The sequence below is a fragment of the Artemia sp. Qi Xiang Cuo genome, chromosome 1, assembly GCF_049724085.1.
Source record: "Artemia sp. Qi Xiang Cuo chromosome 1, ASM4972408v1, whole genome shotgun sequence".
Lineage (NCBI taxonomy): Eukaryota > Metazoa > Arthropoda > Branchiopoda > Anostraca > Artemiidae > Artemia > Artemia sp. Qi Xiang Cuo.
Genome location: NC_142794.1, coordinates 12,597,829 through 12,610,955, shown reverse-complemented (window position 1 = coordinate 12,610,955; position 13,127 = coordinate 12,597,829). Strand labels below are relative to the sequence as shown.

General features: G+C 36.1%; 1 protein-coding gene across 1 annotated transcript in view; it reads right to left on the bottom strand.

Annotated features, from left to right (window-relative positions):
• Positions 1-12,169, bottom strand: part of LOC148956015 (uncharacterized) — a 54,527-nt gene extending 42,358 nt beyond the window's left edge. The window contains exons 1-2 of the mRNA XM_089089268.1: positions 12,057-12,169; positions 3,883-4,145 (exon numbers count right to left, since the gene is read on the bottom strand). Of these exons, the coding sequence (XP_088945394.1) occupies positions 3,883-4,083 (201 nt within the window). The 5' untranslated portion in view covers positions 4,084-4,145; positions 12,057-12,169. The remainder of the gene's footprint in view (positions 1-3,882; positions 4,146-12,056) is intronic.
• Positions 12,170-13,127: the final 958 nt, after the last annotated feature.

Sequence of the window (13,127 nt, the reverse complement as noted above, 5' to 3'; positions counted from 1 at the left end):
CATATTGAAAAGAGATAAATAGGTTAATAGTAACTAATATTAAAAACTTCATTTAAAAAAAACACATATAGAGCTACTTATGGCAGCCTTGCTAGTTCTATTATAACTAAAATTTTATTGAACTTCTTTGTAACCTAAAAATGAAGAGCCAGAGGCGCTAGGTGATATCCTTGACCAAGAATCAGAAGTTGCAAAAATAAAACATGTTGTGTTGTCCTGTTATAATTGCCTCATATTTATTTTTGCTTACATTTATCTTCTAGAGAATCCTCAGATCCGACTTTTATTCTCAGAAAAAAATAAATGAGCAACTTTACAAGAACAAACACAGTCAAGAATCTAGTTAAAAAGTCGATTTTGAAAGACATTTGGCAACCACATTACCAAAAGCTACATATTTGCATACCTAACCCAAATGTTGTGTACATCACCTGTCACACTTCTGCCAAGCATAGCATATATTAGATACGTAACCTAACCTAACCTAGGTAACCCCCTCCCCCCTAAACCCATAAAAACAACAATTCAAATATAGTAAACGCAATGAAAACCACGCTTAGCATTGCATTACTCTATAGCGGTGCTCTTGAATTAACCCGTCTCTGGCGGGTTTTAATATAAAAGAGTACGTTTAATACATAAGTACCGATAAATTATGTCAAATTAAAACGTGGGATCAAATAGATTTGGCTTTATTTTATTTTCCCCACATGCTTCCAATCAAAATTGAGATAGCAATTTTGTTCAAAATAGTCAAAGGTCAAGTAACTATGCCGTTGATGTTGACAAAACCCACAAGAGCCTGGGACAAGGGCTGTAACTTGTGCAAGTTGCCCATTATTAACACATAAGGTTTTTTTTATTGGGAAAAGAGGGCATGTTCAATCTCAGGCCACCAAAAATGCTCAGGGTATTAAGGAGAAACTTTAAGGAAATCTTGAGAGGGATGCCGGACACAATCAAAACCCACTATGTGCTTGCTGGTTCTAAAAAGAGAATACCGGTAATATATATGGAACAGCTGAGAATACTAAGTTCAAACTTTCAAGGCATGTTGAAGAGGGATTGGTGCGCAACCAGTCCCGCCTTCCTTGCCGTTTTTATGGACCGCCTCTTATAAACATAGATTAAAATTTTGAAATTGTCATTTTCCTCTAGCTAGTCAAAAGGCCTAATAGATATACCTCCAGGGACGGGGCATCGTTTGGGGGTTGACTATTCAGATATGGACCCCTATTGCCCCCCCCCAATAAAATGCTGGAGATTTGCCCTTGTCCGGGGATGCAATGCTCCCAAAACCCGCTGAACAAGGATAATAAATTATGCAATTTGACCATTGTTTACATGCAGGATATATCATTAGAAAAAAGAAAAAAGCTTTGGTTATGGGTTATCCAGAAAGACTAAAGACGTTAAGGTGAAACTTTGGATAATGTTGAGGGATATGCTAAACTAATCAAAACGTATTATGTGCATCCAGTTTATCAAAAAGGCGGATCTGCAATATCTTCAGAATGGCTGAGGGTACTACGTCAAAACCTTCAGGGCATGTGGAGAGGGTTGTTGAACAGTGATCGGGGGCAACCAGCCCTTTTCCCTTTTTACATACTTACTGCAATGCACTGATCATAATTTTGAAAAAGCAATTTTATTCAAAATAGTCAAAAGGTCTAGTAACTATGCCTCCAGGGATAAAATGCCCCACGGCCCCAAAGGCAAAGATTGTGAAATATACAATTTGTTTTTTTTGCATGCAGGATTCTGGGTGTCAAAAGGAATGTTAAAAAAAGAACGGATGGAAACTAGCCCTCCCCTCTCTTGCCCTTTTAGATGCTCCCCTTAACACTGATAAGAAATATGAAAAAGGCATTTTATTCAAAATAGACACACTGTTTAATGGATATGCATCTGGGGATACCACAACCCCAGGGCAAGGAATGTAAATTATGCAAGTTATCAAAGGGTATTGAGGTGAAATTTTATGGAATGTTGAGCTAAATTAAAATCCACCATTTGTGTCCAAATTATCAAAAAGGTGTATCTGCAATATCTTAAGAACGGGTTAGAGTAATAGCTCAAAACTTTCAGAGCTACTACTACTACCCTTGTGGCTGCAAATGCGACTGGTTGCGACTCCAACTACTTTCGACTGGGACAGCTTGCGGCAACTGTGACTGCGTGCAACTGCTACTATATCAACTTGTAAATACTTTCAGGGAATATTGAGGGGGATGTTGAACAAAACCAAAACACACTGTGTGCATGCTGTTTTTTGAAAGAACGCATCAGCAACATCTCAGGAACGGCTGAGGTTATTAAATTTGAATTTAAAACTTTCAGGGCATGTTGAACAGTGCTTGGAGGGCAAAGAGCCTCCTTGTCCTTATTTGAACCTGGTCATTTTGTTCACATGAATTTGGGTATTGAAAGAAACAGGGTCAACTTGACAGCAGGAAAGCAAGTTTCAATTGAATTTTCTCTAACCATTCTGTTTTTTTTTTTTTTTTGTGAAGATATTAGGGATTTCAGTTAGAGGGGGAGAATTACCTTGTTATAAAAAAGGTATACTTTACACGGCCATTGCAAAATCAAAGCACGGTTTCTATGCAGGGAAGTTTGTTTTGAGTAGGGATTCTTAAAAATATTAAAATCTTGGTAAAAACCCCTCTAGATGTTTTTGAGACCTTCTAAAGCTGTTGATCTAGGACAGGTAAATTAAGCTTCTGGGAATGAACTTGGAGCTTCAAATTTCCCCCTGGAAGCTCTATTTAAGTTTATATCTCTACTCCTTCTGTATGCTATTCTAAAGCTTATGAAGGTGCATAAACACAAGTCTGCACCTGTTTTATTTATGGGAAACAATAACAATTTCCGTAATTCTGGTCTGGGTCTCATTTTCTTTAACTCTCGGTTTTGGATATAATAGATGATAAATACATAATAATTAAATATATAACACATCAAATGGATTGGTCACTCTGCCAGGAATCAACGCCATTTAAAATTTTGCCGAGATTTATTTAATTTTTCCTGTAAAATTAGTTCTTATTTTCTTTTGAGGATTGCTGTTCTAAATATAATTAACAAGAATCTTATTCCTAAAAAAAAGTATCCTAAAATATATTCCCCTGCCACCATCCACTAGTGCTATTCTGTGGTCTGCCCCCTGGAAAACTTTCTGCAGGTGGCCATGCTCTCCAGAGGTACTATTGTGCCTTGAAACCAAGCATGTACCAACTAGGACACTAAACCTTAGTTGCATCAATTTTCACCATTTTTGGTCGAAGTACAGTCGCATCAAAGTACACCATTTATGGAGATGTACTAATGACAAGCTTATTCTATTGCAGAAATTTTTTTTGAAAATCAAGAAGAGAAAGATCGACATAATCCTATACTTGGAGTTCTCAAAGAAACAGATTCCATTTTCGGCATAATTCCGTCATTACATAATTCCCAAGAAGTTTGCTTTTGGAGATGTGACAGTTTTTTTCTTTTTTTTTAAGATTTAGTAGGCAAGAAAACAGCTGATTCTGAATAAAATAAATAAATAAAAATAAAAAATTGGCTATTGCTTACCCAAACAACTAAAATATCACGAAAATTTCAATTGATAAACAGAAATCTTATCAAAAAAAGAACTGTCACGTGTCTTTGATATTATACTACTATACTACTAACCCCCCCCCCACTTCGCTACTCTACAATACTGCGTAACAGTTTACAATACACAAGATCCTTGAGATTATCCCAAAAGTGTGCCTTCTTTTTTAACTATTAGATCCCTCCCAGCCAGTAAAATATTTTGCATTCTCCATCTTGTGTTTTGGATGTGTTAACTATATGCCAGAAGAGACAAAAAAACGAGTACAAAAACAATACCTTTAAAATTTTTTGAAAGTATGAAGAGCAGGCTGACAGCACCACTTTGTGAGCTTTAACTTGTTTCCCATCACAGGAGAGAGTAACATCCACAAAATCTTCCTGGTTCCTAAGCAGCTCAAATGCTGATAACACATTGTCTGTATAGTTATTCCACTTTAAACAATACTGTTGGCTATCATTCATAGTTTCACGCAACATAAGGGACTAGATATAAATTACTGGGTAAAAAACGGCTTAAGTTGGCAGCTTTGCAGCTATTACTGAAAAAAAGAATCAAAATGATATCAATATCTGAGTTATTATACTAGCAATATTAAAAAAATTACAAATTATCCAAGGAATCACAAACACAGTAAGATTACAACTTGAAAACTAGGGTTAAAATCAAAACAAACATGAATCAATCCTATTTCAAATAATTTTAAACAGATCCATGACAAAAAAATTAAATAAACAAAATATATATAAATTTTCAAAAAGAAACTACTTAATAAAGATATATATACTGCCGTGTCTTTCAATTCAAAACGCATTCCCTACAAAAATAGGGTTTTAAGTAAAATATTCATACGGTATTCAGTCCCTCTGTATTGATTAGTGACGCCTGACAAGTCACTAAATATATATTTTTTATATTTGTTTAAGACTCACTATTTGCCATCACTTACCATAAGTAAGTATGACGGCACTAGACCCTTAAGGTCCAAACCGGCGGTGCTGATCTCCGTCAGGAAGTTCGGGCACTTCAACCAGGAAGTGCAATGGGGGGCTGAGGGCCAGCCATCCTGTGCTTTCACACACCCTTCCTGCTTACCTTCCCCAGATTTCTCCAGGTACCCATTTAGAGCTGGGTCGACTGGCTAAGCTTACAGTCACACCACTGACCCGCGTCCGAAACCAAATAAACTGGCCACGCCAGAGATCGAACCCGTGCCTCTTGGACAAAGAATTCTCAACCCAGCGCACGTCCACTTAGCCAGGACGGCATCACTTACCATGCAACTTCGAAAATTTAAACTGTAGCTGTGCAGTACCTGTATTTTGTTGTAAAGATGCTTTGATTTTGCATGGCCAAGGTAGGGAGGAATATTCAGCCTTCATAACTTTTAATGCTATTTATTGGGTTAAATTTTACATTTCACTAACAACTTAAGGACTAGGTTTCATCTCGGTATTTTTCAGCAGCTGAATTAACTAAAAAAATATTTTATTAGATATCCCAATTGTAGCATTATTTTTAGTGGTAAGATCTAAGACACCATTAAGGGAAGAATAAGCATATTCAAAGCTATTACAATTACCCACTAAAGCTGGTATATCTGAACATTTTCATAAACTAAAACCACTGACGAGCTCGGGTCATTCAAGTTAAAGCTAACAGTACTTTTGAAGACATCCAAATGAAAACAAAGCCTGCAGACATTGGCTTAAATACATGTCAATAAGAACTGACGATTGGCTAATGGTACAGGTTCCTGAAAAATTGTTCTTTTAAATTTAGGAGAATTTCAAAAAGACGGTTTTTATATTTCCAGAAGCAATAGTGCAAGATCAAAAAACGGTCTGTTCGCAAAAAAACAACAACAATACAAGTAATAGGCTACCGTTGGGACGACAGAAACTTTTTACTGGATTTCCAAACAAGAGGTCGATGCTTCTGTTAAATAAGGAGATCAATGGTGCATCCAGGACTCTTTTTCGGAAGAGGGGTTCAATTTACTCCAGACGGGTCTTGACCTTCCAATCTCTCCCCTCAGAATTCTACGTAAGAAAAGACTAACACAATTTTCATCGAAGGCAAAGAGACAAAAAAAATCCCAGAATTTCTCAGAAATACATGAGAAATTAGGAAAAAGGTAAGTTAAAAAATAACTTATGCTAGGCTGATAATATTTTCAAAGAAACATAGAATTCCAAAAAAATTGAGAATTTGGTAGAAAGTATCACGAGTGTATAGCCTAGTCTTGTCCTTAAGAATGGAAAAATCTAGGGAGGTAAAATCTCCATCCCATGACTACACAACAAGCCTGACATGCAATAGTAACTCATTAACTAAGGGAAAACATCTCTTTTAGGATATGTAAAGTATTGGTTGGGGCCCAATAAGCAGGACTTAGAAAGAATTCTGCATATACTAAACTACTGCAGGATTGTTGCATGCTAACATAAGGTTATTAGTGCTTCAGACGAGACAGTCGTTTTGATAGTGTCTTATTTTAAATCAATTGAAAACTGACTAATTTTGTTTTATTAATGGCATATCCAAAAAGTAAAGTGACCAGGAGTGGTAGGGCCAGAATAAGACGGAATAGCATTTTTGTTGGGATGGACATGTTTTTAGGAGGTTCAAAAGTAGGCCAAAAACTTTGTCTTTTATTAGTTTAAGCTTCCAGCAGTAAGTCACTATGCCAAGAGACGCTAATGGACAAATAAAGTCATTTGAGAACATGAGGCTCCCAAAAATGGAGCCTCTAGATACGGAGGCTCCCAAAAATGGAGGCTCCAAAAATGGAGGCTCTAGGAGCCTTAAAAAACTTCTTTTTTAAGATTGGCCCAGAACTTTTATCTCTATCCCATTGAGATTTCAATGCAAAAGAGAGTATAGAGGAAAATATAGCACATATTCTGAAAATTGGCATAAAAAAAGCCAGCACTCTTTTTCCTGAACAATTATAATAAAAAATAAAAATACAGAAAAAAGGGATCAAAATTTTCATTTCGCTCTGTAATTTGTAAATGGCAAGGCAGCATGGTTTGAACAGTTTAAAACCTGCAGTAATAAGCCCCTGAGCCGCCAAATACAAAATCAAATGGTTCTGAAAAATAAGTCACCTGAAATAGGGGTTAAAAAATGAGTTTTTTGAACCCCTTTGAATGGTACTTCGGCTATAGACAGTCGAATGAATGCAGTGATGGAGGCTCGTAAAGCGGGTAATTGTTATCTAAATTGATCGAAGAGCGTGGTTCCTCATTGAATTTGCAATATTTAAACTGTTGTTTTGTGGGGTTTAGGGGGAGAAAAAGGTACCTAGGTTAGGTTGCGTATTTAATATATGCAATACTTTACCCCCCCCTTAATGTGCAAATATATAGCCCAAATTCGTTTATAAAATATATATAAATCCTATTTTATTTCAATAGCATTAACCAAACTTATATGGGAGGATCTTTCCATGAAGGAAGTTTTCATGGAGGAAGGGACATTGCTATGAAGGGGGCGCCAGATTTTACAGCATTGTTAAAGAAAAAAAATCAGAAATTGAGTAAAAAAAACAACAAGTTTTTCAACTGATTTTGATTAAGGGTTCATTTTTAAAGAATTGGAGAAAAAATTCGAACTTCAGCTTAAAGAGCAAGGTATTGACTAGGAGGCGAACCCCCTAATATACGTATTAAGTATATTTTTTGAGACCTCTGCAACTTAAAAAAATTTATAAAGGGAAGAAATAATTAGGAAAATCCCGAAATTTCATTAGTTTCTTTTGAAGGAAACAGAGACAAAATTGATGTTCCTTTGTGAGGAAACTGATAAAAAATTAGCATTTATAAACTTCAGTACAATCACAAACCAATATCGAAGACGCTATCAAATTATGAAGTGGCCATTTAATGGGAAAGTACCGTTTTTTTGTGTGTTCTTTTTTTTCTCCAAAACACCTGATCAAATGTCTCGAAACGATGTCCTGAATTTTTCTTCAAAGATAAAGCTATTGAAAGAGTTAACAAACTTCGTCTTTTTGAAATTAATTTCTTCTTGGAGTCATCTCAGGGTGCATATCTTAATTGGGTTCAATCCTTATACATGAGAAAGCTGGGTGATTCTTCATCCTAAGAGTATGCTACCATCCTGCTTAAGTATCCAAGTCATACCTCTCAGTTAAACATTTGGTGCAGTCAGCTGCAGATCAGCTGCTGTAGTGGTTAAACAGTAAAAAAAGGCACAGCGTTTAAGAATTTTCCTTTCAAATAATAGGTGAAGTTGATTATTCATTCATTTTGCTGACTGATCTCTCACTTAATGAAGACAATCAGAAATTCAAGAATATCCAGCTATCCTATATACCCTTCACAAACAATACGAATTTACAAGGTAGGTCACATTACAAAGTTATCACTTTTTTGCATTCTTTATATAGAGTATGGCATCATTACAGGGGTGATCTATTGAGGGACCATCAATAGCTGGATATAGATAAGAGACATCAAAATAAAAATAAATGTTTAGGATTATAGCTCCAAATTTCAGTTCTCTTTAATAAAGTCATGACAGATGTCTATTCCAAATGCTAAATAGAGCTCAGCCTTTCAGAATGCAGTCTTCTATCCTGATTGAGCTAACTTTCACCATATTTCAACTCAAGTTCTCAGCTAACCCTCGCCTGAATTAGGCTTAGTGTGTTGATATTAAAATAGATTTTGATGCTGTAGTTGAAAATAAAGTTAATTATCATAGTTATGTTGAAAACAGAGGTGGTGGGAGCAAATAAAACCTTGGCATCTATCAAAGAGACAGTCAGTTTTTGATCATTAACAAATTATATCTTACCCTTAAACATGCACACTTATTTCGAAAATGTGGAGGTTTCCATGTACCCCCTTGCCACTTAATGGGAGATCATCATTAGTTCAAAAATGCCCAGCTACCAGATATCCTACAAACCTTACTCAATCAACAGTGATTTAAAAGATAGATCATAGTAGGAAATGAGACGAAATAGTCTTGGGAAAATCTAGAAAATGTCTTATCCTTTGCTTCTAGAAGACCAAACAATTGATTTCTTAATTGTGTACTCAAGGCCTCAGTAAAAGAGAACAATTAGCAACTGAATCAGCAGTAAAACACCCAATAGGTCACCAGTACAGAATAAAAACATGTTTCCTGCAAAAACAAAGCTTTGAGTAATTGCATTTGAAGTTACTAGGTTACTTTATAAATTTTGTATCCACAATTTTTAATTGTAAATATATGTATGCTGTCTTACAAAAATGGAAATCCATGGTAAACTGTATTTGCATTCCCTTTTTCTAGCATCTCATATGCAGCTTCCAAAGATTACATCAAAGTATATTTTTGCACTAAAGCAGAGATGCTCCACATAATAATTTGTGAAATTCCATGTCAGCAACTGAGCATTGCATGAAACTTTACTGGATAAATTCACAACCTAATTTAGGTCATCTACCATCTACCATAAAAGAATGCATCTCTTTCTTGGGGTAATATTCAAGAACCTGTAGATTCCTTGCAGGATTCACTGGAACTAACTCTAGTATTGGAACACCCTGGGTCACACCACCTCAAATTGTCTGATACTTAAGCATTGGCACCTTGGGCCTTTTTAAGCAATCTCCATAATGTAGGGTTTTTAGGTGTGATGACATTCCAGTGGCTCTTTTTTGACACTGCAAAGCTAATTACAGTTGCTAATATATTGACTTAGATTAGGAGAGCAAAGCAAGCTCCTACCTTTATTACTACTACTACCACTACTAACAACTCACCACAGCACTAAGCCCTCTGAGGCCAACACAGCTACGCACGCTCCTCCACCCCAATCTTTTCAAAGCCTCCCTTTTTACACTCGCCCACGAAGTTCCCATTTCCTTTAAATCTTTCTTTATGATGTCCTCCCACCCCAGACATCCTACCTTTACCTTAGTTAATTACCTTAATTTGCACTTCAGAGCAATTAAGGTCCATACAGGATCTGTTGTGCTCTGGGTCAATACCTTGATTTTACTTGGAAGACTAATCTTAAATACAAAAGAGCATTTTAATACTTTTACCTTGCAGCTGCTAACAAACAAAAATGCGATTTAAGTCTTTTTACACTCAATTTAAGTAGTGGAGTATAGGCTTCCATTATTTTTTGAAGAGTCATCAATAGGTGGTTCATAGGTTAATACCAGTTTAAAAAAATTTGGTACTTGTGGGATATAGCCCCTATGAACTGCTCAAGTTGTGCATTCATTGATGCAATATAGAACTGGTTTTGTCATTAGCTTCTGTCAGCTTAGCATGAGACAAAACAAAGAGAAGTGACAGAATAGATGGAAAAGATATAATTGGGGCTATATATTTGCACAATAGGGAGGGGGATAAAGTATTTGGAGAGTTTGAAGTTAGAAAACAATTCTTACTTCATAATATGCAGAATAATTGTACCTAACACATTAGGCAGGCAGACCCACTATACTTTTAAAGTATTATATTTTATTAGGCTTAGGTATATTTCATTAAAATGTTTCTGTGAGCAGCACAGAAACATATTAGAAGTATATTAGGTAGGGGCAATTTCATACAAGTACCAGAAGTCCATCAAGCTTTTGTGTATAGTTCAAGGCCAGGGAATTACTCAAGCACAAGGGGGAAGAGGCTTGCATGTAGTTAAGTTAAACTGGAAGCAACCCTGAAAATCTGTCATAGCATATAAATTAAATTATAATGATGAAAGGATTTTATTATTTAGCTTATGTTTACTTTTGTGAGGGAAATAGCATCTACTGTTATTCTAGTTAAGCCTAGCATTTCCTTAAGGATCATAATTGCTTGCCTCATACAAAGAAAAATATGCATTATTTTGCATTCATGGAAAGCATTCACTGGATAATCAAATGTTATTAGGCCTACTCTTCTGTTGTTATTGCAGCCAGTCAGAAAAAGAATTTGGTACCAAGATAACCCTTTCCCCATAACCTAGTAACCAATTCAGATAGACATGTAAAGCTGGTTTAAACAGGAATGAATGAATAAGTAGGCTAGGCAGCTGCCTAAAACTTCAGTAGAGGAATTTGGGGCAGGTCTATACTTTTATTTGTTACCATATTTGAAATCTGTAATAGACCTATCCCTTGTTAGCAGAAAACCACCCTATCATGCTTAATTAGCCTATCACTGCAACCTTCATTTCCAGAAAGAAAGTCAGATCTGTCTATACTTCCTTTGGATAGCTTAGCCTACAGCAACATGTGCCATAAGCTAAAGCAATTTTGTGGGGAGCAAAAAGATGTTCATGCTTAAAAGGCTGTATTCTAGGCTTTAGTAATAATCTAGGCAAGTGTATGATCTTAACCTTAAAAGCCTATGTCTAGTCTAGGCCTAGGGTATTTGAGATGAGAGATGAGGAATGATTTCTAAGTTCAATCAACATGGCAGTTAACTAGGTTTTATGCTTAGGTCTAGGCAATTTCAGCCTACATTATTTCCGAAACTTTGCATAGATTTTAGGTAAGTTAGCCTAGCCTACCTTTCAATTTAAGAAAATGTAGACTAGGCCTAGGCCCACACACAAATTTGTGGATTTTCTGGGGACAAGGAAGCTAGCCTACATCTTAAAATACCAATACGGTAAAATTCTACTTTTGGCTATCTTGGGAAGGGGTTAGGTTAGGACAATGAGACTTTCAGGGATGGGTCTACAGGCTAAAGTATGTCCCGGGAAGGTATTTTGAAGTACCTACCTCCACTCCTTCTCCCTCTAGAGGGTAATGAAATTTGCCTACATGACAGGTCTATACCGTACCCATTGAAATCTTGACAAAACAACATTTTACCTTAATTTTTAGTTATCAGTTTCTTTTTCTTTGGCTTTAGCTCTGAAAATGCAATTTCAGTTATTTGAGCAGAATTTTAAGCCATATTAATAGTTTTTATTTCAATATTTAGGAAATGTATTTGCATATCTTTAAAACCTTATAAATTGGGACTGAGCAAAGTTGTGAAGCTGAAAACAATTTTGTTCAGCTTCATTTAAGCAGAAGATCTATTTTCCAAGGTTTTACTTTTATGACACATAGATTTTCAAAGGTCAGGACCCTCTTGAGGGAGTAGGAGTAGAGCTGGGTACTTTAGAATATCTTCCTAGGACATACTTTAGCCTGTAGATCCATCCCTGAAAGTTTCATTTTCTTAACCTAACCCCTTTCCAAGTTAGTCAAAAGTAGCTAAAGTAGAATTTTACCACCAATACTTTAGACTTTAATAATTTTAGACTATTAGAGAAACTAGGCCTAGACCAGCCTGCGTGAAATCAAAGAAGGGGAATGATCACAATTCAGTCCACATTGCTTGAATTTGGTCTATTCTGGCAAGGCCTATTTTGTAATTAAAAACCAATATTCTTCTTAGGCAAATACTGGAAAACAGTTCATTATCTTTGAATATTACTCACTTTATCCTCAAATGATTCCTAAAGCTTCTAATACAAGTTAATCCATGCTATGTTTCCGCCATTATGGTTGTGATATGATAGGCTACTTCATATCAAAACAAGGTCGTTGACTGCGTAACGATACTAACTTCATAAATCGATGCGATTTCTATATTCCTATTGGTGGATTTTGTATCATTTTGGTGTTTTTGAAAATCAAGCCGTATCGACAGAAAGCAAAACTTGTTTTCATACTAGGCATTATGATTGTCTAATCTGGCTAGGCGTAATTTTGGGCCGCCCATCAGTGTGGCCAGATTGGCTTATTTTACGCCAAACTGGCTTATTTTGTTGGCGACTGGCGTGAAAATTTTTGGAACTGGCTTGTGGCTTAAAACTTGGCTATTTTAATTTTGAGCTGGCTTATTTCTTGGCGTGATTTACTTTTTCGGGAAGAATTTATATTTTTCGGCAATTCATCCGATTTTCGAATGAACGAACGAACGAATGCTCACGAAAGGTCAAAATCACGGATTGCCTATTCTGAGAAAATACATTTATTTATATTTGAGGTTTTCTTTGCATCACTTCAGTTTAAATATGCTCAAAGGAAGAAGCAAATTGGTCATTGGTTTTCTCAGAATACATGCAAAAGTGAAAATCATTATGGGGTAGTTGGGGATATTAATTGTTTTATGTACTACCACCAACATAATGTACTACTTCACCCTGCAGTAGTACACCACAGGATCTGTACGTAAGAATTTGAGTGCTACACCCCACAATCAGTATCCTACTACATTAAACATTGCATAGGTCCTACTACGCTGTATATGGAGTAGGTCCTGCTTTGCTATATATGGGGTAGTACACTTGGTTAGATGTAGGTATCAAATTCTGAGGTACAGATCCTGCGGTATACTACAACAGTGGTGAAGGAGTACATTATATGTTGATGGTTATACATGAAACAATTAATCCCTAACTGGTATGGGGGGGAGACCCAATGCATTGAGGTGTGTACTTCAGTGCATTGGCTACCAGCAAATTGGGAACATGCCACAGAAAATAACTTGTGTGAATGACTGGCTT